The sequence below is a fragment of the Oryza glaberrima genome, chromosome 2 (genome assembly GCF_000147395.1).
Source record: "Oryza glaberrima chromosome 2, OglaRS2, whole genome shotgun sequence".
Lineage (NCBI taxonomy): Eukaryota > Viridiplantae > Streptophyta > Magnoliopsida > Poales > Poaceae > Oryza > Oryza glaberrima.
In genome coordinates this window covers 27,649,170-27,675,787 of record NC_068327.1, presented here as the reverse complement: position 1 = coordinate 27,675,787, position 26,618 = coordinate 27,649,170, and the positions used below count along the sequence as shown (strand labels likewise).

General features: G+C 40.8%; 2 protein-coding genes across 4 annotated transcripts; both read right to left on the bottom strand.

Moving 5' to 3' along the window:
• Window positions 1–798: 798 nt before the first annotated feature.
• LOC127761078 (probable transcription factor KAN2) lies at window positions 799–6,878 on the bottom strand. Its single transcript, XM_052285297.1, has 6 exons — window positions 5,864–6,878; window positions 5,642–5,718; window positions 4,291–4,342; window positions 4,017–4,170; window positions 2,236–2,299; window positions 799–1,891 (listed from the first exon to the last, which is right to left on the bottom strand). The coding sequence occupies exons 1-6, from the start codon at window positions 6,519–6,521 to the stop codon at window positions 1,766–1,768; spliced, it is 1,131 nt and encodes a 376-aa protein (XP_052141257.1). The 5' UTR covers window positions 6,522–6,878; the 3' UTR covers window positions 799–1,765.
• Window positions 6,879–9,419: 2,541 nt separating this feature from the next.
• Window positions 9,420–23,846, bottom strand: LOC127762133 (lysine-specific demethylase JMJ706-like). 3 transcript variants are annotated; one of them, XR_008015385.1, is made up of 13 exons: window positions 23,509–23,846; window positions 23,097–23,273; window positions 21,836–22,194; window positions 21,315–21,471; window positions 21,012–21,231; window positions 20,156–20,209; window positions 20,008–20,087; window positions 19,210–19,487; window positions 18,685–19,089; window positions 18,253–18,605; window positions 17,922–18,167; window positions 15,390–17,603; window positions 9,420–9,833 (listed from the first exon to the last, which is right to left on the bottom strand). XR_008015385.1 is itself a non-coding variant. In XM_052286509.1 (11 exons), the coding sequence occupies exons 2-11, from the start codon at window positions 22,089–22,091 to the stop codon at window positions 17,229–17,231; spliced, it is 2,424 nt and encodes an 807-aa protein (XP_052142469.1). In that variant the 5' UTR covers window positions 22,092–22,194; window positions 23,509–23,846; the 3' UTR covers window positions 12,413–17,228. The 3 variants fall into 3 exon arrangements, 1 of the variants encoding a protein (XP_052142469.1); XR_008015384.1 differs by lacking the exon at window positions 23,097–23,273; XM_052286509.1 differs by lacking the exons at window positions 9,420–9,833; window positions 23,097–23,273 and having other exon boundaries at window positions 12,413–17,603.
• Between the last annotated feature and the right edge of the window lie 2,772 nt (window positions 23,847–26,618).

Below are 26,618 nucleotides of genomic sequence, written 5' to 3'. Positions count from 1 at the left end.
TTGATCGGTCCGGCAAAATCCACAATAGTCCCGGTTGTAAAAATTTTGATCTTTAGTCCCGGTTGGTAACACCAACCGGGACTAAAGATGATCTTTACTCCCGGTTCATCCCCTGTCAGATGTATGTCAGGGGGCCGAGGATCTTTAGTCCCGATTGGTAACACCAACCGGGACTAAAGATCACCACTTTAATCACGGTTGGTACTACCAACCGGGACTAAAGATCAAGATGATCTTTAAGTCCCGGTTGATAGTACCAACCGGGACTAAAATTAAACACGTAGTATATAATCCCTATCCCTTATCCTCTCCTCCACAGTTACAACTTAACAGATCGAATCTCACCCCCTCTCCTCAGATCTATCCTCTCTAACTCTCTTCTCCAACTCCTCCCCTTCCTCCTCTCCTCCCCCTTCTATCCCCTTCCTCCTCCCCTTCCCGGCCGGCCTCCCCTTCCCATCCGGCAGGCCGGCCGGCGGCGGGCGGCGGGGCAGCGCCCGGCAGGGTTGCGCTCGGCGGAGGGCGGCGGGCGGTGGCGCCGCGCGCGCCGGCGGGCGTGGCGGGCAGCGGGGCCGCGCCCGGCGGCCGGCGCCCGGCGGCCGGTGGGGCCGCGCCCGTCGTTCGTGGCGACCGGCGACGGCAGCGGCATTCTTTTTTTTTTTCATTTGTGATGATTCAGTGAGATGTATTTGACTGAGAAGTTACAAATTTGTGATTCATTGTTTAGATCTGTGATGTATTTGAGTAATTTCTTAGGATATTGTGATGTATTTATTTGTGTGTATAAGTAACTTTGATTTGATTTGTGATGTAGATTTGAGATGTTACTTCGATTTATGGATTGGGGGTTTGATTTGGGATATGTATCCCATGTGATTTGGGAGAAAATAAAAAAGAAAAAAAAAGAAAAAGGGGATCATCTCACTGCCGCAACCCTCTCTTTAGTCCCGGTTGGTATCCCCTCTCTTTAGTCCCGGTTGGTGTTACTAACCGGGACTAAAGATCTATTTTTAGTCCCAGGTATTTGAACCGGGACTAAAGATAGCGATCTTTAGTCCCGGATTGGTAGTCCTGGTTTGAAAACCGGGACTACAGGGGGTTGTGAACCGTGACTAAAAAGCATTTCTCCACCAGTGTATATATATAGCTAGCTAGCTAGCTTAGCTCTCTTCATGTGTTTAGTAGTAGTAGTAGTAAACCAGAAGCAACAAAGCAATGCGCATATGTGCCCTAGCTTTTAAGCAAGCAAGCAGCAGGCAGGCAAGCAAGGCACCCATCTTCTTGCTCTTGCCCTGCCTTTGATAAAGCCTATGATCTAGCGGTGTATATATCTCTCTCTATATCTACCATGCACGCACGCACAAAGAACATACACACACACGCACGCACGAGCCCATGTCCCTAGATCGATATCCCCCCCCCCCCCCCCCCCCCCCCTTTTGCACTTTGTTCCTGGATCAACGGTTGCAGTGTTATCTTATTCCTCAGCCTCAGTTATCTTTTTTGCTTTAATTTCTTCTCTCTAGCTAGCTTTGGTCGATCTCCTCTCTGATCCTCAGCTTCGTAGTGCAAATGGGGCACACATGCGTGTGTGTGTTTGTGCATCTGATCTTCACTTCATTCTCATATTCTGCCCTACTTAGTTTTGACACATGATGTATCATGTATGTACTAGCTATCTAGCTAGCCCTCTTCATCCAATCTCCGATGCGATCTCGATCGATCGATCGATCGAAATGTCGTCGACGATCGATGGATGGTTAAATTACATTCTTCCCAAGGTGAAGTCGAGGTTGGGTTTCATGGCGCTGACAGTCGTCTCCGGTATTTGGAACGGCGGCGAGTTCAGGTCGGAGGCGTCGTCGTCTTCAGGGCTCTGTGACTGCACGTCCTGCAATATAATGTAGTACGATCTCGGTTTGATGAGTGCATGCAGGGATAAAAAGAACAAAAGATTGCGATGACGATGATGAGATGTGATAACTGTGCAGAAACTGATGATATGATGGCCCCCCATATAAGCTAAAGTTAGAGCCTGCCGACAATATGCATTGATCAAAGCTCAGCAAGGAAGCTGTGTCGAAAGATGCATGAAAGAAAGAATGAATCAATCGAGAGGGGTGATCAAACAAAGGAATGATCGCCATTGCACTAACTCTAGCATGTAGCATCATGGCCATTAGTGAGCTAGAGGTATTGGAGACAATGATGAAACTTGGCTTGCAAAGTGGGTACCTCGAAGGATTTGATGTCTCCAGGGGTAGCATCTCTTGATTTGTCATGGAACCAGGCCCCTCTACTGCTTAAGCAAAGAGAGAAATGAATGAATTAATTAAATTACCCTGGAGAGAAAAAGCGTATCATGGACTGAGAGAATCAAATGCCTATATATCTATGTATATCTCTTTTTCATCTCAGTGGGAGTCCATTGCTAGAGATGAGAGAAAACAAAAGGCAGGGAACAAAGCTAACACCCTACTTTAATTTCACCGTTATAAGATGCTGTAAATGACAAGCTAACTTTATAAGAGGGTGGCTAATCCAAGGTAAAAGCTGTGCATGCATGCTTAGACTACGTGCTCCTCCCATGTGATCTGGCACGGTGAACAATGCCTTCATATCTGTGCATATATATTGCTCACACATGTAGCTGCCAGGAAGGTTCATGTACTGACCACATACAGTACTGAGCACACAGTCCACAAGACACCACAAGTACTGATCTAGCTATATGTATAGTGTGCCTATATGAATGCATGCCCGAGTGCATTCTTAGTTTGGTACGGTTTTTCATTTCTTATTGAGATTATATTCCACGGTCTAAAAGATTCCATCGCACATCATGTAAAAAAAGAGAGAGAACAAAAAATATAATCAGGAGAGGCTATAGATATGGATGCTGTTTCTCATGTAGTTTCTCAAGATTCTGCTAGTGGAGAACTCTATTGTCTCTTGTAGTGGGGGGGGGGGGGGGGGGGAATATGTCCCCTTTGCTATAGCTTAATTAGCATATATACTAATCAATCTCGGAGCTAGCTTAATATTATAATTTGGGAGATGATTGCACCATCATGGGGAGCAGATGGAACAAAGGTATGAGCCCTGGTGCTTTTTGTGAGCACTCGGAGGTGGTTGATGATATGGTAGTGCAGTAGTCACAAAGAAAATGAGACAGGAATATATTGTTTCGCCTAAAGTAGGAGCATACGACTGGTTTAATCAGTCCAAAAGAATATCTGAAGCCTTGCATTAGCTGGTTCTTAATGTATTCTTAATGTAACAGTTGATTTTGAGGAATATTTAGTTTGAAGTCCAACCAAACGTTTGATGCAGGTAATGCCAAGCTAGCCAGCACGACTCCCATGCATGAAAGACCAACCAAATCAAGATATATATACAGTGGAAATATTGCGCTGTGAGTAAACTGCTAGTAATTTTTTCATGGATACATGAATTCTGAACATTGTTTTTTTTAAAGAAAAAAAAAGATGCAAAGGCAAATATATATAGCTAGTGAAAGCGCCAAAGGAGTACTAATGTACTGTACATGTATTTAATTTCTGTGTATCTATGCGTGGTACTTATTGGCTACATGTACATAATATAGCAGTCTCTAGCTACATGTAACCAGAAGCAGCCTTGACCTCCAGACATAAGTAGCTAGCTGACTATATATAGCTGCTTTCTGTGTTAATTCGCCTTCGGCTTGGAGTACTTCTACAGTGCTAGCTGCTGTTAACTACTCCAGTAATAGCTACATTAATTAGGAACATTTAGTTTGTCATCGAATACTAGGGCCCAAGAAGCACTAGCTTCAGGTTCAGTACACTAGCTACTACTACTAGAGCTTGATATTAAGACCAATGTCACCAGAGTGATGAGATCAAATGGAATAGGAGCAGGCTCTCATATGATATAGGAGTAGCATTAGGAAGCAAACATAGGAACTACTAAAGTTTAGCAATTAGTTTTATAAGAAATAATGGCTTTAAAATTTCTGTTTGCATGTATGTCACCTTGAGGAGTTGTTGCTCCGTAGAGCACACATGCTGGATCCTTGTTCATTGCCGTCAAGATTGGATTGTTGCTGAACAGAAGACTCTGACCCACTAGTGTTGTTGATGTCAAACAGATTGTCGTCTGGGATCTCTATGATAGTCTTAGTTTGCCCTACAAATCCAACATATTTTTGCAACGTTTCAGTATTGATCAAATACACCATCGATCGGTATGATGCTTCTTCCCTTTTTTTTTGTGTGTGTGTGATTAGTGTTATATATACACACATACCATATGGTGGAGCAGGTTGTTTGTGGTCAGTGGTCTTGATGGTCCGGTACATCTGCAAGGAGAATTAGCTATATCATTGATATATATATATATATATATATATATATATATATATATATATATATATATATATATATATATATATGTACTTACATGAAGTTGGGGTAACCAATATTCTTCAGGAATACATAGGATTTTTTTTATATGAGGAATATAGTACGTTTCTTTTTTCCAAATGCATAACATGCATTTCATGGATGGAGAGCTGGTATAAATGAAGTCAAATTAGTACTCCTAAGGACTACTACTCCGTAACAATCTTCAAAAAAGAAAAGAAAAACAAAAAAAAAAAACTAAAGGAGCAGTAGTGGTAGGAGTAGTACAAGGAGAGAGAGAAGTGACCATAAATTTTTCGCCTGCATGCACACAGCACAAACGGAGGCATTGATGGCTCGATCAGCAGCTGCTGCTGCTGCTGCTACCACTACGACTGTGCAGCGTGCAGCATGCAGCTCAAAGCAGGCAGAGGCCGGGGTGTGTGTGCGTTGAAGCTTAATTATTGAGAAATGATGCCGTGGTTGTACTTGCCCATGATCTGCTCTTGGGCAGCATGCATATCAATGCCCTTTCGATCCCCTCTTCGTGCGTGCGAGATCGATCGATCGATCGAGCGAGCGAGAGAAACGCATCTATCCATCCATCCTCCGCGCGGTGCGTGCATGCATGTCGTCTCGTCTCCGGGCCGTGGCTAGCTTTTAATGGCCAAACAACACGCTGCACTGACGCTGCGTTTGCATATGTGCTGCTGCTATAGCTTTGTGCCCCAACTGCTCATCTCGGAGTTTTTATTGAAAAGCTGCTCCCCCCGTGTTGCAAAAGCTAAGCTTACACCTCTTTTCTCTCTTCTCTCTGTCTCTCTCTCTCTCTCTCTCTATCTATCTAGCCAAGGACATGCATGTGGGGAGTGAAACTTGTAGAGAGAGAGAGGTTTTTACTGCCCAGCCGGCAAGTGAACTGAGAAATGACTATTCCATGCATGAGCTACTGTGTGTGAGAAAGGATCGAACGTAATTAACTTTTTGTCCTCAGATAAAGGAAAGGAATAGTGTATAATATGAATGTCTTCCACATATATACCAGTCACGTATTTGTATTTTGTACAGTACTCCTTGGTGTGGATATAAATTGTTAATTAGGAGTAGATGTACATCTACGCTGGTACGACTTTTTATTAGAAAAGGAAGTACTCGAATGGTTTAATTTCTGAGAGAGGGATAGAAAGCTTAATTCAGCCGGATATATATCAGATTAACCAATTAACCGGTCTTGAAGGATTAGATGATATACTCACCTGCAAGTGAGACTTGACATGAGCTAAGGTCAGGTCCTTCACGTCCATTAGCTCAAGAACTGACTTGGGTGTAGCTCCTGCAAAACCAAAATTGGAGAAAATTAGTGAAAAAAAATTCAGGAACACTGCGTAGCATATGTGGTTCAATTCTTGTTTAGCTAACATGAAGAAGTTTGGAAGATGCAAAAAAAAGAAAAAAAAACAGCAAGCAGGTTTCCGTACTCTCGTGGCCTCCGAGAAGCTCGACGGCATGGACGAACCGCGCGTGCAGCGACGTCGTCCACCGCATCCGCGGCGCGCGGGCGCCACGCTTGGCGGGCGCCGCGGCGAGCCGCAGCGCCGCCGCCTGCTTGCTGGGGGACCTCGGCCCGGCCCCCGGCGCGACGCCGATCGCGTCGGCGTAGCAATGCTGGTGGTGCTGGAGGTGGTGGCTCTGGAGGAAGGGCAGCGGCCGCGAGGTGTTGTACACGGGGATTCCCCGGATGGGCCGCGCGAACGCCAGGTCCTGCAGGCCGCCGGCGGCGGCCGCGTCCTGCGGCGGGATGGGCTGGGTGCGGTGCAAGAACTGGAGTGCGCCGCCGAGCTGGTGATGTTGGTGGTGGTGGTGGTGATGGCCATGGCCATGGCCGTGGCCGTTAGCTGCAGGCGCGACGGCCGCCTGCTGGTAGAAGCCGCCGGCACCGCCGCCAACCCCGCCACTCGCTACCGGCGGCGAGGAGGAAGTAGCGACGGAAGGACCTGTACTTGCCGCCGCCGCCGCCGTGGTGGTGGTCGTGGAGGTTTCAAGAGCTCGTTTCCAAAACCCTAAGTCCATTGACTTGGTGGCAGGAGGAGGGCTGATCTGGAGCTGCAGGTCAGGGTGTGCCGGGAACAGCTCCATTGATGATCTCTTCTTGTCCTTGCGATGACTCAAGAACTCCACTTCTTGAGAGAGGTCACAAAAAATATATATTTATGCGCAGCTGGCTGAACAAGTACTTGCTCTTGATCTTGTTGGGAATTGAGATTGATGAGGAAAAAGAAGAGAAGAGAAGAGAGAGGAGTTCTTGCTTGGAAGATGGAGGAGAGAGGGGGATGAAAGGTAGGAGACGAGCTGAGAGGGAGGAGAGAGAGAGAGAGAGAGATGGAATGGAAAGGACAGGAGTGTGTGTTTGTATGCGCAGTGTGTTTGTGTGAAAAAGAGGGGGTGTAACTTGTTGCTTGGAGGTGGCCTAGGATGGAAGATATAGATTGGTCTTTTCTTCCACACCATGCACCTCCTTTTACTTTCTTTTCCAACTTTCTTTTTTTTTTGTGGGGGGGGGGGGGGGGGGGGGTTGCCCCTGCTCTCTTCTTTTCTCTCTATCAATCCCTTCTCTCTCACACATAGTACTCTTTTAATTAGATGTGTTTGGGGACAGATAGCTGTGGGAGAAAATGACACTTGATTAGGATGGATGGATATATGCTGTGTGTGGGAAGGAAGGGAAGGGAAGGGAATGTTATAGGTGTGTGGTGGTATCATTCCCTTTTCAGGCTATATATGCATATATGCTTTTCTTGTTCATTTGTTGGTGACCAAGTGCTATACAATCCATGCAGAGCTTGATCTTATTATAGTCATGTAGCGTTCATGCTAACTACCTGTACTAACAGTGTGTGAATTTTAAGAAGGCTGTTGTCAAGATCTTTATGAAAAACAAGATCTACCGAGACGTTTGAAACTGATGATCTCCCTAGCTACCTAATAAATGTTGGTTCAGTCTATATATGGAGTATATATCATACAGTACACTACAGCGCAATAATCTCTCTTGTGGTTTTGAAGCCCCCCACGATCGACCAAAGCTGTTCACTTCTATCTGTCCCTCTTTGATGAAACCTAGCAGTACAGCTCCATGCGTTTGACATTTTAATAAACTATATTTAGCCTTTATGCAATACCCGTACACACATACTACTCCCTCCCTCCGTTTTTTTAATGTATGTCGGTCATTAACTCTCTGAGATATGTTTAATTATTCGTTTTATTTAAAAAATAATATAATAATTATTTATTTTTTATTATGATTTGATTTATTATCAAATATTTTTAAGCAAGATTTAAATATTTTTATATTGAGAAAAGACGAATAGTCAAACGTCGATAAAAAGTCAACAGCATTAGATTAAAGAACGGAGATAGTATTTGTTTTTGATGTACTCCATGATTCCGTGCGAACCTCCATGGCATCTACCTGCGATATATAGGTGAGATATGCAGCATGTTCTCCCAAACGCCAAGTACGCCGGGCCTGGCTTAAACACCAAATTACCCACCAGCCGCTGAAATATACTTACGCGGCAGGCACGACAAAATCGAAGCCGTTAGCTGTAGCTGTACGCGCGAGATTAATTAAGCACCCATACTACCCGTTAGCTGGTGCTGCTGATCAGTGCACTCCCACTACTACTACCTCCTTTGCTCGTGTACAGAGAACGAGCTTTTTGGAATCAGTTAATAGCCCTCGTGTAGGTAGCTATAGCTTAGATGGAATGAGCTGCGTCCCAAAAATCGGTGGTGGTACTGGTACTAGTACTTTCTCTCCAATTAATTAAAGTCGGTAGCTGCTCCTCCTGCCTCGAACTCACGCTGAACACGAGATTAATTGTCGTGGAATCATGGCTGAGCACGGCAGGCGGCCGGCATGGCAGGCGCGGCGGAAGCGAGCGACCGCGCGTGTGTCAGATCAGTTCGCTTAGCTCGCGGTCACGGCCGCTGCCGCGCGCGCGAGGGGAGGAAGGAACGGATCGATCGAAGATCTCGCGCCCCCCTCGCTCCCCCCCGGGATTTCTGCACGTACGGTACGACGCGATACGCGCGCGCGCGGCCGCGGCGTACGTAGCAGCTTGCTGTCGCCGGCCTGTCGGTGTGGTCGTCCCCGCGCGCCTCGCGTCGTCGTCGCGCGTCCCCACATGCCGCGCGCGCAGCGCACGGCGATCCACTGATCAGAAGGCCCTCCGCAAACTGCATGCCCGATCGATGACTCCAGATAGATACCAGGCCGGCGCGTGAGACCGATCGAGCGTGTGCATGGGACGGCGAGCGCGACAACATTCTCTCCGCGTAATTGGCGCGTGACCGCGCGCATGACAGGATGAATCGATGGATCGACCTGGCGGCTGGCGTCGCGGAAGCAGTAACGTGAGAAGGGAGGAGGGGGTACGCGTACTATGCACATGAAGGCGATTGCACACGCGCAAAGACTGCAGACGCAGCAGTGGTGGGATGCGATGACGACCAGATCGATCTCATAATAGGGAGAACAGTCACCTAATTAATAACCCGATCGGTCAGGCGGCCCATCGCCCCTTTTGTTTATGCCGGTATATATCTGGCAGATGTGGAAGAAACTGCAGCGCGCGCTCGCGCCTTGCACACACACCTATAGTCAGATCGATAGGATCCAGACATGGACAAATAATAAGGTGGGGTGTCCGTTTATTTCTGACTTTCTGTAAGACTATTATTCCTGTGAGCTTGTTATATTTGGACAGGAAACAGACATGCATGCATGGTCCCTGGGTTTTGAGCATATATACAGGGGGATTGTTGCCTTGCTCGACCAAAAATTGACGTTGCAGGCACACATCTCCCTCCGAAACCAAAAATGCTCACCCCTTTCAGGACATTCAACTAGTGGTAATAATCCTATCAAATCATCAACTAGATGCTTTTCGTGTGACACATCTGAAAATTAATAAGCTTTACAGGAAGAGAAAAGAATAGGACACGCACACATGCATTGAATCACCGAAGTGTAGGAGACATACATGCGTGCAAAGCATCAATTGCCGTTGTCTCACCGAAGCATAGAGTGTATACCTGTTGAGTTCCAGAGGAGAAGAAAGGGAGAGCAGCATAAAGCTAGTAAACCTGTGTTTACTAAACCTAGAGGAACAATCTCCAACATCACTCCATGTGCGCGGACGGGGACATCAGCGAGACCGACCCGGCCGGCCTCGGACGGAGTTGTAAATGAGAAGTGGAGGCACATAATGCCCAAGGAGCGGGTTATCTGCATGGATTGTACCAAGTGCCCACCACCCTGAGCATGGATCGATGGGGGCCATCCGGTCATGGCCGCTTGGACCCACCTATCATACGGCTCCCCGCTGCGTGGCCCCCACTAAACCGTGCCATGGTCCAACTACCGACAGTCAAAATTGCAACCTGCTCACAAATTGACCATCATATTAGCAACCAATCCTCCTTGAATTTCTTAGTGGTAAGAGTAGAGGAGTGATACACTAATGGCAGTACAGTACAGCACTGTGGTAGCCTGCCTGTTCTTATCTTGTGCTGACTGTAGCACACTCTCATACCTAGGGCATCTAGTATATCAGTATCGTGGGTTTGATAATCTGAACACCAGATTCCATGTACAGACAGGATGATTTCTTAATAAATGATGTGGACATAGAGAAATGACTGACAGGTCAAAGGATCAAAAATAATGCTCAGGGTATAAATTACTGGATTGAGCAATTGACAAGACTGACAATAGAAGCCACTACAGAACAAATTTGATTTGATCTATAGCTAGTTATAAGCAGGAATAAGATATCATGATGCCGACAAGGAATATGATTGTATAATGATTATATTATCAGGCCTGATTTACTTAGGTCAGTACTAGAGGCTTAGTTTAATGAGGATATGGATGATTAAGCAATGCATATATTGTTGGTGTTAATAGCCCGGAGAAGATCAAAGAACTAATCGTTGCTTTTTCATATGGACTGGCTAATAGAGATGCCACAGTCAACAAAGCTGCATGCAGTAAATTATATCAGTTCAAAGAGAAGGTTTTTTCATGCTACTCGACTTTGCAGTTTCAGACTACTCCAGACACAAGCCATGTGAACTTCTACTATTTAGAAGGATCCTCCCCTAGTTCAGCAGTACCTACAGTAGCAGACTAACAGTAACAGGTTAAAACTTCAAAGTCCAGGAATCATACGAGGGGACATATCCGGTGAAAACGAGTTAAGTATTAAAAACTTCTTAAAGTCATACCTAAAAGTTTTATAAATTTATAAAAAAACTAGCTGGGTGGCCCGCGCAATTGCGCGGCTAGCACCCAAACAAAATCATATATTTTTTTAGTATGATTTTACTTAAAATTTATTAAATAGCTATCTCATTGTCTTAAGAGTTTGAAAGACCAAACCTTATCATCCCCGTGTTTCTAATTATATAGTTTTAAAAGTCACACCAGTTGCTACCCTCTATGTCATCTCCTTCTTTATTTGCTTGTTCGATTTACCACTATTTCTATTCATTCACTTTGGAACCTTTAAAAATTGGATCTTTTAGTTTTAGAATTTATTGTCATGTTGGGATTCGTTTTTATAATTTCTAGACGTCCCGTCAAACGTTGCCATTATATTTATGGCCCATCCACTGTCTTTTCTCTTTATTGTCATTGAGATTTTAAAAATCGAACATAAGTATCATTTGGGTTCATTTTTTACTTTCTAGAAGTCCCACCAAACTGTAAGCGGCTTTGCCACTATACTTCTCTACGGCTCGCCCGTTGCCTCCCTTCTTTATTGTCATTGAGATTTTAAAAACGAACATGATTATTATTATTTTTTTTTTACTTTCTAGAAGTTCCGAACCTTTAAAAATTGAACTTTATAGTTTTTAGAGTTTATTGTCTTGTTGGGTTTTATTTTTTATATTTTTAGAAGTCTCGTCAAACAATGCCACTATGCTCCTCTACGGCCCATCCGCCGCCTACTCTTTATTGTCATTGTGATTCTAAAAATCGAACATAAATATCGTTGGAATTCATTTTTTATTTTCTAGAAGTCCCGTCAACCGTCGGCTGCTATGCAACTATACTCCTATACACCCCGCCCGCTGCTTTTCCTTTTTATTGTCATTGAGATTTTAAACATCGAATATTTTTACTTCCTAGAAGTCCCGGCAATCGACTTGCTCGTTTGCTTCACGGCCTACCTGTCGTCCCTCCTTTTAATCGTCATTACGATTCTATTTGGTGTTTTATTAACAGTTTTTATATGTCGTATCAACCGCCACCACTCTACTCTTTTACAGGCCTATTACTTAATTTATCTCGTCATGTGTTTTAGATGGTCTTTTCTTTCAATAGTCTTTATTTTTATCACAAATTTTAGTTATTTATAAATTGTATTCCTAATTGAAATCTTATTTTTCTTTTTCTAATTTCAGAATTTTTTTCAAATTTTAATTAATATCGTATTGTGTTATTTAATATTTTTATTTTTTATTTTTAATTTTAGTTGTTTCAAACTTGTATTCCTACTTGAACTCTCTTTTAATTTTTCTAATTTTGGATATTATTTTTTTATTTTGATTTTTAATTAATCTCGTATTGGGTTCTTCTATGGATTCTTCTTTCAATATTGCTTATTTTTAATTCCTAATTTCAGCTAATTTTAAATTGTATTCCTATTTGAACTCTTCTTTTTTTTTGCTAATTTTGGATTTTATTTTTATTTTTATTCCAATTTTAATTAATCTCATATTAGGTTCTTATATGGACTCTTCTTTTAATATTCCTTATTTTTAATTCCGAATTTCAGCTATTTTACAATTGTATTCCTACTTGGACTAACCTTTTCTTTTCTAATTTTGGATTTTATTTTATTTTTATTTTTAATTTTGATTAATCTCGTATTGGGTTCTTATATGGAAATTTCTTTCAATATTGCTTATTTTTAATTTCGAATTTCAGCTTTTTTATAATTGTATTTCTACTTGGACTCTTTTTTTTTTCTAATTTTGGATTTTATTTTATTTTTATTTCAAATTTTGATTAATCTCGAATTGGATTCTTATATGGAAACTTCTTTCAATATTGCTTATTTTTAATTCCGAATTTCAGCTATTTTTAGATTGTATTTCTACTTGGACTCTCGTTGGACTATCCTTTTCTTTTCTAATTTTGGATTTTATTTTATTTTTATTTCAAATTTTGATTAATCTCGTATTTGGTTATTATATGGAAACTTCTTTCAATATTACTTATTTTTAATTCCAAATTTCAGCTATTTTTAAATTATATTCCTACTTGAACTATTCTTTTTTTTCCAATTTCGGATTTTATTTTTATTTTTATTCCCAATTTTAGTTAATCTCATATTGGGTTCTTATATGGACTCTTCTTTTAATATTCCTTATTTTTAATTTCGAATTTCAGCTATTTTACAATTGTATTCCTACTTGGACTATCCTTTTCTTTTCTAATTTTGGATTTTATTTTATTTTTGTTTTTAATTTTGATTAATCTCGTATTGGGTTCTTATATGGAAATTTCTTTCAATATTGCTTATTTTTAATTCCGAATTTCAGATTTTTTAAAATTGTATTTCTACTTGGACTTTTTTTCTAATTTTGGATTTTATTTTATTTTTATTTCGAAATTTGATTAATCTCGTATTGGTTCTTATATGGAAACTTCTTTCAATATTGCTTATTTTTAATTCCAAATTTCAGCTATTTTTAGATTGTATTTCTACTTGAACTCTCCTTTTATTTTTTTTTTCTTTTTCTCCGATTAATGTGGGAATTTCTAGTTTCAGCTATTTTTAGATTGTATTTCTACTTGAACTCTCCTTTTTTTTTTCTTTTTCTCCGATTAATGTGGGAATTTCTAGCCCCCACAGCGAACGTGGTGCCTCCTTTCAAAGCTGTTTTAATAATATAATAGATAGATACTAGAGATATGTGTAGATATGAAATATATTCTCACCAAATCTCAAGTTCAAACTCAACTTCATTTAGGAGTTAAAAAAAGACAAACTATTCACCTGAAATTTGTCTTTTTTGTTTCTCTTAAACGAAGTTGAGTTTGGAGTTGAGATTTGGTGAGAATGTATTGCATATCTCTAGTTTTTTTTTCATAAATTTTAAAAACTTTTAGGTATGATTTTCACGAGTTTCCAACACTTAGCTCGTTTTCACCAGATATGTCCTCATCATACGAGAGTATTAATCTGTGATACAACAAGCAATGCCTTTTTGGCATAAAATGGTCTTTCTGATTAAATGCAACCTTCAACGTTAATTTTAATTAGCTGTGATATTTATAAGATCATATTATGGAAGTATCTGTATGGTTTTCATGCATCTAATCTAAATATTTAGAAAGATATTTATAGTCGAAGACTAACTACAAACACTTTGCGACCAAAGAGTTTATTAATATTTTCTGTGTCTATGTTATTTAATTTCCATAGTCTTTTTTTTTTTGGAAAAGACAAGAAATTTGCCTTGTCTATTGATAAAGCAGGATTGATTTTCCATAGTCGTCTTTATGGTCTCAGTTATATCCATGGCGACTTTTACAGATTGAAATCAACATTATAGAAAAGTAGATAGTCAAAATTGAATGATGATAGTAGTTTCAAACATACTGATAGTCCAACTTGGAATATCTATAATAAAAAAGGGGGATGTATTACTTGAAGCGTCAAGTGCACAACTGCACATATGGATTTGATCCATAGTACTTCCGAGTTGTGAGCATGTAGTTCAAGATATAAGTCCTTGAACTTTGTGGACTTTAATGGTTTGTCCCCGTTCAGAGTGTGGTCACATCTTGTTGAGGATTTTGATAGCCATTCATGGCCAGGCAGAGGCAGAGGGCATGCAATTATTCGCAAAGGTACGCACCAGTGTCCATTACTTGCATGGCACAGCCATGGGCCTATGGTGACCCCATGTTGGCAGTCCAGCTATTCTGCCATGCACTTCATATGAGCTGATGTACATATGCAAGATGCAAGGGGAAGGTGGAAGCTGCAGGAACAAGATTTGACTCGACAGGCTCGCCCAATTTAATCATAGCAGCATGCTAGTCACTTGATCAGACGTACTCCCTCCGTCAAAAAAAAAAGACAAACGCTAGTTTCCGTGTCCAACGTTTAACCGTTTATCTTATTTGAAAAAATTATGAAAGAAATTAAAAAGACAAGTCACGCATAAAATATTAATCATGTTTTATCATCTAACAACAATGAAAATAAGAATTATAAAAAATTTCATATAAGACGAACAGTCAAAGTTGGACACAGAAACACAGGGTTTGCCTTTTTTTAGGACGGAGGGAGTAGGCTAATACCTGAAGAAAACCGTGTAGGCATGCCTAATCAGTTACTCCCTCCATCAAAAAAAAAAAACCTCAAAGGAGATGTGAGATATTCCTTATACTTAGAGGGGTCACATCCCCTCATAGGTTATTTTTTTTAGACGGAGGAGTACTACTAATCTAACAAAAAGAGGCAAATTCTATAGCTACAAATCTGAACACGTATGTATCCAAATTCGTTGTTAGGATTAGATTTTTTTTATGGACGGAAGGAGTACTAGTTACTAGCATGTTGGACAATAAGAAAATGATAGAAGTGTGGGTTGTATGCTCTGTCCTTAAAGTCTCGAGACATTTTAGACAATGACCATGGAATCAAGTAATGAACTGCGGAAAAGAATCATTTGGAACGGATTTTCAACCAAGTTAGTTGGATACAGCAATTTCCGATAAACAAACATTATTTTTTTTAAAGGTATGCAAATATTATGTAATTGCAGGATTCTTTTAAGATCATTCTTCAATTAGAATACACATTGGAACCCACAGTCTTTTCCTAATTAAGACAAGGAACATTTATCTTTGAACAATATTCATAAACAAGAAGCTAGGTAAAATGAATCTGAAGGCATTTTGGGCGCACTTACATTTTATATGATGCATATCTTCGCCTTAATGCCGAGCCCTTGCAAATCAAGAAATTGGATCTTTATCACTGGGATGACGTTGACATAATGGCCGAATAGAAAAGAGGACGGGCAGGCACAAGTGTTTCTTTGGTCTTGACAAAGCTTCAGTCAGCACTCAGCAGTTAATCATCAGGGACACCAAAGAGTGGCAGCAAAGAGAATCCTTCTTTTTTAACTTCTTTAAAGACATGAGATGATTTGATGACATGTATTTTTGAGAACATCCAACAAAAGAATGAAAAGAGAATAGGCAAAGTTAGAAAAGATATCAAATCTTTCCTCATGAACCCATCATGAGCTTTCCATGAAGGAATAGCCGCTTTACCGACGTAAAGCCATAATAGTCGTGCAAAATCATACCAAACTGTCAAGTTAATGGCTCCTATAAGTCCTCGTGGCTTTAGTAACTCAGCAGGTGGAGCAACATGATGGTGAGATGGGTAAGTGAAAGCAAATAATCGTGCGACGGGCTAGTGTGCTTGTCCTATCATGACAACATAGTAATTTATTACTATGGCTGTATTTAGTTCCACGTTAAAATTGGAAGTTTGAATAAATTGGAATGATGTGACGGAAAAATTGAAAGTTTATGTGTGTAGGAAAGATCGATGTGACGGAAAAGTTAAAAGTCTAAAGAAAAAAAGTTGGAATCTAAACAGGGCCTATGCCTAATTTGCAGAATTTTGTCAAAGCATCATATAGAAAAGACATGCAAGTCGTTCTCCCTGGAGTACCTGAAGTCTTGCTGGGAATTAGCATTAGATTCATTCCACAAATCGAAGCTATTTACGGAATAAATAGTTGTTGGTTACCACCTTAAAGATGGCCTTTCATACATATCGTAACGTATAATATGTCACTACAAACAATGGATAATTCAGATTTGTATTATTTATAAGTAAATTTTCGACCTGTTCATCTCAACCTTTTGGTTAATCTCCAGCTAACTGTAGATTTTTAGTATATCAAGATCAAACAACTAGGAGCTGAATTTTTTTCTAGTTGGAAAAATGAAGTAATGAACGTGACCAACATATGGGCATATGCAATTAGGTGCAGATTTTGATTTCCTCACTGAATTAGCTCCTTTATTCCTTCTGTTACACCCACTTTCAATAGAATATGATTGATTCGAGCATTTACATGGGCTTCTTCATTATACATTATCACAAAGCATCTACTTTGTTGCATATGCAACATGACAATCAGTGCTAGTGATTTCCTGTCAGCATCAATCGATTTATTAACAAATCAAGTTATCAACACATCTGGAGACAAATGTACCGGTACCAATAATGACAAGAAAATTTGATCATTTGAGATTACATGAAGAGATCAAAGACCAGTAGAAAGTTGAATAACTGACTCAATATGGGATCTACAGTATCAATTTCATATTTGCATCTGATTAAGCATTCTAGGTACATGTGTATGTGTGCAAAAAGAATGAAAGAAATTGGTAAGGTAGTAGACTAACCTCTTCACAGTGAAAAACCTACGAGAAAGGTGAAAGGAGATGTATGTGAAGATGTACAGTAGAAAAACATCAGAATTGTCTGCCTACTGCTTTCAGCCCCCTACCACAAATGTGGCCCAGCAATAAAATCAAGAATCCAGCCATGAACCCATGTCAATGCCTCTATTGGAGGCCCGCAGAAGAATTAAATCTGAGCCATCTGTTACCAGCTGACCAACCAACAATTTGGAAACCTTGGCTGGTAGGAGCTTTCAGCTTCCAGAAGTTAGGGATGCTGTTTGTTAACTTACGTAGTGTTAGAACCAATGGCCTAGCAGTCGTCATCGAGCATGCTGGCTGCCCAAGTCATTGTCCTGGAATCTACAAGATACCTCCAGCTCAGAAATCCTGCTGGGAAAAGATGGGCCACGAATTTTCAAGCGTTTTGGCCCAAGCTCTATAGATGGAGATTGGTAGTTGCAACTATTATATTTCTGGCTGGAAGCAACTTCATCCTCAACAATATTTGCATCTAGTTGATGTATCATCTTCAATTTGGTTGGAGCTATGAAGTCGTCTCCATTTTCAGAAATGAAGTCAACACAATGTATACAATCATCAGTATGGACAGGTTCACTCCTTGCACCACAGGATAGTTCAGGTAACTTATGTTCTTGTCTGTCATGTGCATTAATTTTCTTCAGCCGTTTCAATACCTGCCACAAGGAACAAGGTGTCTATCAGAAGCATCTTGTAAGCACTTTTCAGTTCACCTCAATCATGCCCCTGCGAATTCACCTTGATCTAGTTTGTAAGATTAAGTAACCAATTTCTAAGCACTTTCTGGAATGAAGTTCAGCACTTCAGTCACATTTGTATTTCTTTGGAGAAGGTAAAGAGACATGAAACGTTAGTATAGACTGTTGAATTTTCGCAAGTACACACTAACTGCAAACATACTATACCACATCTACTTTTAGGAGAGTAAGCATTTTTAATCATCTTATGAGAAGCACCCACAGAAATATCTGTACCTGATTCCCAGTGAAATTTGTTGTTCCATCTTCCATGTGTCTTTTCTCAGGAGTTAGGCCAGATCTTCTCTTTACTCTAAATATCTCACAGTCAGAATCATCAGTATCATGTGCAGCCAATTTGTCAGACAGACATGTTTGATCAGGAGTAGATAACTGGCAAGCATTACTAATTGCATTTTCAGGGGTAATTGTATTCTCGAGACAAGAGCTAGACAAGGCTCTTCTGTTAGAACTTGTACACTCCTGCACATATAAAATAATATCAGTTTCTTTTTAGTTGCTAAAAACAGTAAATAAACATTAGAATAAGCACAGGAATGAGACTTACATCACTTTGTGTAGAATACTCATGGGGTACAAAAGAAAATGTTACTGTTGATGCAGCAGGATGTGGATTGTTCAAGTCATACCCAACAAAATTTGTCTCTGAAATGCTATATATTTCTGGGGATGGATCTATGTGAATATTGCAGTATGGGTAGTACTCAGCTTCATGATCAGTACAATCGAAAAAGTTAGAATGCTGACTAGCGCCATCACGTCGAGCCATTTGCTTTTTGACTGCATCCAGTATTCCACTTTCCTCCTCGAACTTCTTTGATAATGTCTCCAGTTCAAATATGTCTTTCCTCACAAATACAACACGATCACAACTGCAAGGGCATCTCCTAATCTCTTCCTCTTCAAAACAAGGTAAACAAGTAAAAATGATGAACTCAAATAAAGCCAATATCAACACTTGGTGTTACTACAATCTTACCATGGCAAAGGCAAATCGCATCAATTCTGCAGTTACACATAATGTGGGCTACGTAGCAGTCGCGTCTACATATTCCACACAGAACTGTGGCATCAATATCTGCTTTATAATGCGTGCGAGCACCCATTTTCATAAGGGACCAACGGATACGATGTTGGACTCTCATCAACTGAACAAAAGGAACTTTCATACAGCGTTGACTGTGTGTTTCTCCAGCTAATGTTGTTGTATCTTTATAATCACAGGTAGAAAATTCATGATCAAGAAGTGCCGCCTCTTTACAAAGAAGTTCCTCGTAAGGTAGTAATGGTGTCCTCTTTAAAAGTGCATAACGTTGACTAGCAAGTGCTCCCAGAGGAAACCATTCTCCAATAGCGAAATTCACTGCCTCGCCACAATTAAAACCTGGTAGTTGTTTTTGCATTTTACAATGTTCATTAAATGAAATATAATATTGAGATATCCAACAGTTAAATAAAGATATCACTGACAGCATTTAGAATTGTAGATGTAACGAAACCTCACCATGGCTGAAACCTGAATGATAAGCTCGGGGAAACGTAATAACAAACTCTCCAGGTTTCTGTATAGCTCTGTAGACAGGAACATGATGACGCAACAGAATATTTGGAGGAAACATTGTAGTCTTTCCCAAAATGACATCAAATGCTGCATTTTCCCCTTCACCTGATAAAATTTCATGATCGTACACATGCTCACATACCACTTTCTCAAAATCCGGAGCAGCTTTGCCTGGAATGCCATACCACGTTTTTGAAGCCCCACAGTGATGATAGTTAATGCTGGCAAAACATTTACTCACATTATAACAAATAGAAAATTTCAATTTAATGTGCAGCACTGCGAAAAGAATAGGTAGCAGAAATATGGGAAACTCTTTTAGCCCCTCAAGGGTATGTCCCTCATTTGTTCAAACACCATCCAAATAGTTATGGAAAAATCTCAAAAAAAAAAAATGACAACATTCATACAATATATATCTATATACACTATTCCACAAAATCTTAGGTCTAAACGCAACTCACACATCGATATTTAAAAAGAAAATCCAGCGTATGAACAGTATTGGCACTATTCACACCTGAATTTGTCCTTTTTGTTTCTCAATGTGTAGATCGAGTTTTAACTTGATTTTTTGGTGGAATGATAGATGTCACTATGCTCTACATTTGTCAAATTTTTCTAGATTTTTTTCACAACCATTTGCATTGAATTTGAGAGAAAAAGGTGTACGAGGGAACATCCCCTCAAGGGATTAAAATCCATTCCCGCAGAAATATGATGCAAATATTAATCATGCACCTGTATAAGTAATGATCTTCCACGTGCCATGCAAACATACTAAAGAGCATCCCAATATACAGCATTGGATCCGTTATTCCCTAAAAAAACACAGAAGATAAATAAAGGTATAAAAAGTAATGGGAAATCATCAATACAGTCCACTTACTGGAATTGCTGCTCTGAGGAGACGCAGTGTTGATTTCGGCAACCGAGAAAGTCTCTGGATCAAAGCAAGAATTAACTTTTTAACATGCCAATAGTTCAATATAGCAAATGTGATAGATAGGATCCTCTAATGATGCAAATTACCATAGCAGGATATGGACACTTATACTTGGGTAAGATTTAATTGCAAGAGTGAGGATATTGCAAGTGTGCAGTTGGTTATGTGAACGCTCATGCCAAATGCTGCCACGCAGAAAAATAGCACAGAACTTGGGAAGCACAGAGTGCAGTCGTTTCATTACTCAAATATGTCTCCCAAACTGGTAAACAAAAGAACTACTCCCTCCATTTCAAAATATAAGGCTTATTTTGAGTGGGCACAATGATTAAGGAAGGTTCAAACCTAAGAGTACATGAGTTAAATTGTTAAAATGACCATGCTACCCATACTTAAATACCCCCTCCGTCCAAAAATATTACCTTTAGTTCAAATATTGTCCCAAATATAGCTACCTAGGACATGTAAAAGGTGAATTTTACCCATAGTGGACCCCACCATCCCACACCCAACCCAATACTATTATTAATGGCCATCACCCCACCATGTATTAGTGAGCCATTTAAACCTTTCACCAAAATCCTTAATTCATCAAAAACACTCCTATGTTTTGGGAAGGAGGGAGCACCTTGGAAATAGGCAAGGAGATGGTTAGTGAGATTCTTCTTATAAATGCAGGAGAGATTATGTAATAATTGTGGGAAAACAGGCAAAAGAGTCAATATATTCACTTGCAACTCTTGTATTTTGCAAATAGAGAAAAAAAATATAGGCCTTGTGAAAAGAAACATGGAAATACCTTCAAGTTCCATTTGCTTGTGCCCAGTTGATCATTAGGAGAAGAAGAGAATGCACTACCATCAATATCACATGCATACTCAACAGACTGCATCTTGCCAAAGGCTATTTCATGCCAGAATTCTTCTTCCATATATCTTGGTGGAAGACAAGCAGTACTTGAGTATCTTCGAACAAATTCTTTATTCGCCATCTTCTCGAAATCTCGAAATGTATACTTTCTGATGATACATATTCACATGACATCCAAATATAAATAAAAACACTTATTAAACAGCAATGCAGTAATAATAGACTAACAGACTTTCCACTCATGAAGAAAGCAAACTTGTCATCCTTGGACCATTCAGCAAGGCGGAGAGGTTGCACCCTGGTAGTAAATTTAAGTCCACCTTGTTCCTTCATAAGTACAGGCCCAATAGGTACAGAAGCGCAGAGAGGTGAAACAATCTTACATATACCTGGTAAATTTAAATAGTCTCAGCAATATAATAACCACAGAAACCTGAGTGAAGACAATAAATAAGTGAAAAAATCTAGGCTAGAGACTTCCACCACTGACAAAAAGATTTTCTTAGGCAATGCAGTTTTCCATGCGTGGCTCATCTATTTCCAGGAGGTCACACAAAACTCAGTAATTAACTGTACTATATTGCACTTGTGACTTGCAATTGAAGAGGCTTTTGCGTTTGCCAATACCTTGATTTCAAAAAATCATAATACCACCTTTGCCAAATTATCAATGCCCTGACTAAAATCACTGCTACACCCTTGACCTTGCAACTGAGAAAAATATCGCGAAAGAACAAAAAGAAGAAACTGTACCATATTTTGCAGCGATAGGGGCAATTTTATTGAGATAAACAAGTGGATCCTCAAACTCCTCTATTGATGGAGAAAACACAGGACATTCCGGAATCTCATCAATCCAATCTAGGCTAGATAGATCAAACTTCTTCACTTTGTGCTTCAAAAAAGGGTCTCTCATGGACCCTCCAAACCTCAATGATGCATCACAACTCCTCCGTAATCTTGCCCCGCATGAAACAGGTTTCAGGGCAACTTCATCATTCCCCGCCATTCTCCTGCAGACATCAGTACCTTGATCTACACCACCTGAGCTCACTAGCTGAAGGTACCCATGCTTTGTATCTCCACCTCAACAAAATGGGCATCCACTCGAACTGCATACAAAGAAAAATAACTAAGTGATTATCCTCCTGAGTAATGCACTTATATTCATATTACTAAAATATAGCTAGAGGTGGCCTACTGAAATGAATATGCCTAACTAAAGTGAAATGGACAGGGTTAAAAGGTTCATCTCATGTGAACTCGTGTAAATGGAATATTGCACTGCTCCTTTTCCACGGCGGTCTATATACATAAATGCCACACCGAATTCTACAAAAGGTGAGCAATTACTGGGATTGTTCACACCATGAAAACCACTGTAGCCAGTAAGGTACCAATCCCCCTAAATACATGGAGTAGGATGCTAACAAGTCACACCCTCCTGTTGATCCTATTCGGGGGAACCCAACAGCTACGTACCATCTCAATCACAAAACACCATAATTGGGTCAAATCAATTCATACAGGTCAAAATTCCTTTCCAACTCCCTCCGGATCAGTTCATGTAAGGAGGCCAAATTTAGCACCTAGAGTTATACCCCACAAATTCACGTACATAGTATAGCAGGAACCCACAAATTCACGTAGTATAGCAGGAAACCACAACAAAGACATGAGCAAATATAGCATGCACAGGTGGCCAAATCTATTTCCCTCCAGAAAAATTTCGGTCAAATCTACCAAACAGTTGAATTTAGAAATATCTCAGGCTCGAGAGCTAGCATGAAATTTCTACCATATTAAGCACAGTTCAGACACTAAATACAGCCCAAATTCCCCAAAAAAGACATGTCAGTCGAATTAACCCACTGTACTCAAATTAAGACACTATTCTCCCCAAAAGTTAAAAATACAGGCACCAGGAGAATCACGCGAAAACCAAATTAATACCCTGAATTGAACTGGTCAAAAAACACCTGAACTCAGAGCGCGCGGAGAATTGCGAAATTACCTTCTAGAACCACCAGCAACTCCATCTCAGTTAATCAAACAGTTAGAATAGCCACAATTCGGTGCAAAAACAGTAACAATACGAATGGATTTGCACTGTAATCCGTCGGAACAACAAGAAGGAATTCTTGTAGCATCGGCACTCCCAATTCGACAGAAACAAAGCAATCCGAGCCGCCTAAAACCGAGAGAAAACAACCTCAACAGAGGGGCAGAACGAGCGCAAAAATCCTATTACAACGAATCAAACTGTTCGTCAAATCCACCTATTGCTGGTAATTCCCCCCCCCCCCCCCCCCAACCAAAAAAAAAACACCAAACATTTCAGAACCTGAGCCCCTGAAACAAGCCAACCACCCACACACCCGGCCCCCAATTCCCGATTCACCATCCACAACCCGCAGATCACTCACCGTATCATCTCGCCGCAGCCTCCCAGACCGAAACCGCCTCAAACGGGGACCCACATTCCCCTCCCGAGCCTCCCGCCAGATCCCCACCGCCGGATCCGAGGCCGACGCCACCGCTCCGAATCGCCCGCCGCAACGCCGAGAGAGAGGTGCCCCGGTTCCTACCGCGGCAGGCGCGGAGGAGCGCGCTGCGGGCGGAGCGGGCGGAGGAAACGCGCCCGCAACGGCGCTCCGGCGAGCGGAGCAGGAGCCGGGTCGACGAGGAGGAGGAGGAGGGCTCAAGCGGCGAGACGAGGCGAGGCGAGGCGAGGAAAGGAGGAGGGGGAGGGAAAAAAAAGTGCGGGTGATATTAATACGCCATAACTACCACCCCCGAGGCTGTAATGCTGGATGGCGCTTTGTGCTAATCACTGGTATTTTGTGGGTTAGGAGATTTGGATTAGCGCGTGTTGGGTTTGTTTTTGTTTTTTTTTTTCCTTCTGGTAGATGAGGTGGTGGTGGTTGTGGTTGCAGGCCGTCCTCACGGGACCGTCTCTTCCTAGAGTGTGCAATTACGGTTCTACCCCTGTTGCTTGGTCAATACTAGCACAGCCCATCTGCCCATGTCAGATTAATCGGCATTACAGTCTATTTTTAACCACTGGTTTTATGTAAATCTAGCATAAATTTGTTACCACTAGTTTATAAACAAACTGCACCGGTAGTACAATATTTGTGGTTAATTTGGTTTAAGATTGATTATTAGTGGAACAGTTTTCCGAATAAAGAGTACGTAGTACTCCACTTTGTACGGAGTAGGACCTTTGGTATGATGGGGTAGTTTGGGAACGGGAACACGTATGGAGGGCACGGAAAGGTTACTTACAAACACCAAGGTCCCCCATCACTTTATGTTCAGACAAGTGGGCCCACAAAGCAAACCTCACATCAGATGCTAGCCAGATTTTGCGTCGCCAAAATCAGAAAAAGAATCGGTCGGCCCCCTGTACTGTTCCGAGTTATCGGAAGTTCGAAACCGGCTTCGGAAACTGTGGGGGAAGCACGCTGTACGCGTGGCGAGCGTTGATTGCAAATTCCAACCACCACCACCCCTCCCCCCCTCCCCGAACAACTTTTTCGATAGATGACGTGTTTAGTTCACGCTAAAATTGTAATTTTGGTTAAAATTGAAACGATGTTATGAAAAAGTAGGAGGTTTGTGTGTGTAGAAGAGTTTTGATGTGATAGAAAAGTTGAAAGTTTGAAGAAAAATTTTGGAACTAAACTCGGCCAGAATTAAAACCCAAATTTTGTGGAAATTTCTATATATTTTTTGAGTAAAGTCTATCACCGGTCTCTAAACTTGTACCGCTGTGTCATACCGGTCTCTAAACTCGCAAATCGACCGTTCAGGTCCTTAAACTTGTTTGACCGTGTCATTCCGGTCTCTAAACTTGCAAATTATTCGTTTAGTTCCTCCAACTTGTTCAGTTGTATCACCCCGGTACCAAAAATTGGATTTGAATATCATCTGGGTCAAATAGGACGGTATAAAGACTTTATATTTAAAAATAATTCATAAATTTTTCATGTGAACTCTAATGAAGATAAACTTTATATCAAACTTGTAGCTCTCGACGCGATCTACAACTTTGTAGTTGATTTTTTTTTATTTTAAGTCATTTTTTTGTCCCAAAATGTAATTTTAAAATTAAAATTTCAAAATCTATAAACATACAACAATATTTTGGGACCCTAAACAGTTTTACTTCAAAAACTTTTCAACCACAAAGTTGTAGGTCGCGTCGAGAGCTACAATTTTGATATAAAGTTTGTCATCATTATAGTTCACATAAAAAAATTATGAATTATTTTTTGATATAAAGTTTTTAGACCGTCCTATTTAGGGACTGGGGTGACACAACTGAACAAGTTGGAGGACCTAAACGAGTGATCTGCAAATTTAGGGACCGAGATGACACAGTCGAACAAGTTTGAGAACCTGAACGGTCGATTTGCGAGTTTAGGGACCGGGATGACACAGCGGTACAAGTTTAGAGACCGGTGATGAACTTTTATATAGGATATAAGATTCCTGCATTTTAAAGAGGACTAAATTCCTCGTTTGAATGATATGACTGAAGATTTTCAAAAACTATGGAATTCCTCAATTCCTTTCAAAAACTATAGATTTTGTAGCACCCCCTCTATCTTAAAATATAAACACGGTTAGCATAGTGTCAAGTCAAACATTTTAGACTTTGACTATTAATAAAAAAATAAAAAAGCTCAATCATGTAAAATTGATGTTACTAGATTTATCATCAAACAAACTATTATAATATGCAACTTTTTTAATTTAAAATATTTTACCTTTATAGATATTGTTAATCAAAGTAGTATCTCAAAAACTGTGTCGAATATTAAAAATGCTTATATTTCTTTCTTTCTTTTTTGTGATTGCTTCATTGTTCCGACAGGCTACAATGCTGCTACAGCTCTTGCAACAGAACAGACCCATATTTGTTTCTTGTGCTGTACTTCTATATGAGAACATAAGCTCCCTTATTGGAATGTTCTAGAACTATGTGCAACAGCATCAAACACTTACTACTTGCTTAGGGCGGAGCTAAAATTGGGCATAAGCATTGCAGTAGGCAGATGCAACATGCAAATCCTACACAACACATCACCCCTTCTTTTCATTCTTTTAGGCAAGCATAGCACCCGCCGCATTCTAGCCTAGCCATCCCTCCCACAGCAACGGCGACTGAACTTGTTGAGTTTGGTGCGCGAAGGCGGCGCGACAACGACACGTCGAAAGAGAAAGCGAAGCATCTCGTATTACCACCCCCCGAGCACGTTGTCCTTCTTTCCCACATGTTGGTATCCCAAGCATGTTGTGTGCGACGCGAGACCACCCGGGGCCGGGGGGATGCTTTACGCACAAAAGTTGTCGAAGAACCATTCAGCCGATCGCGAGCAAGCTAGCATCGCGATCCTGGCCGAAAACCGGCTTGTCGGCACGGAGCATCATTGGCTGCCGCCGGATTTTGGCAACAACTCTGGGGATTCCCTCCTGCTGCATTGCCAGATTGGCCACGTCTCCGTTCAAAGAAAGCAGCAACTCGTTT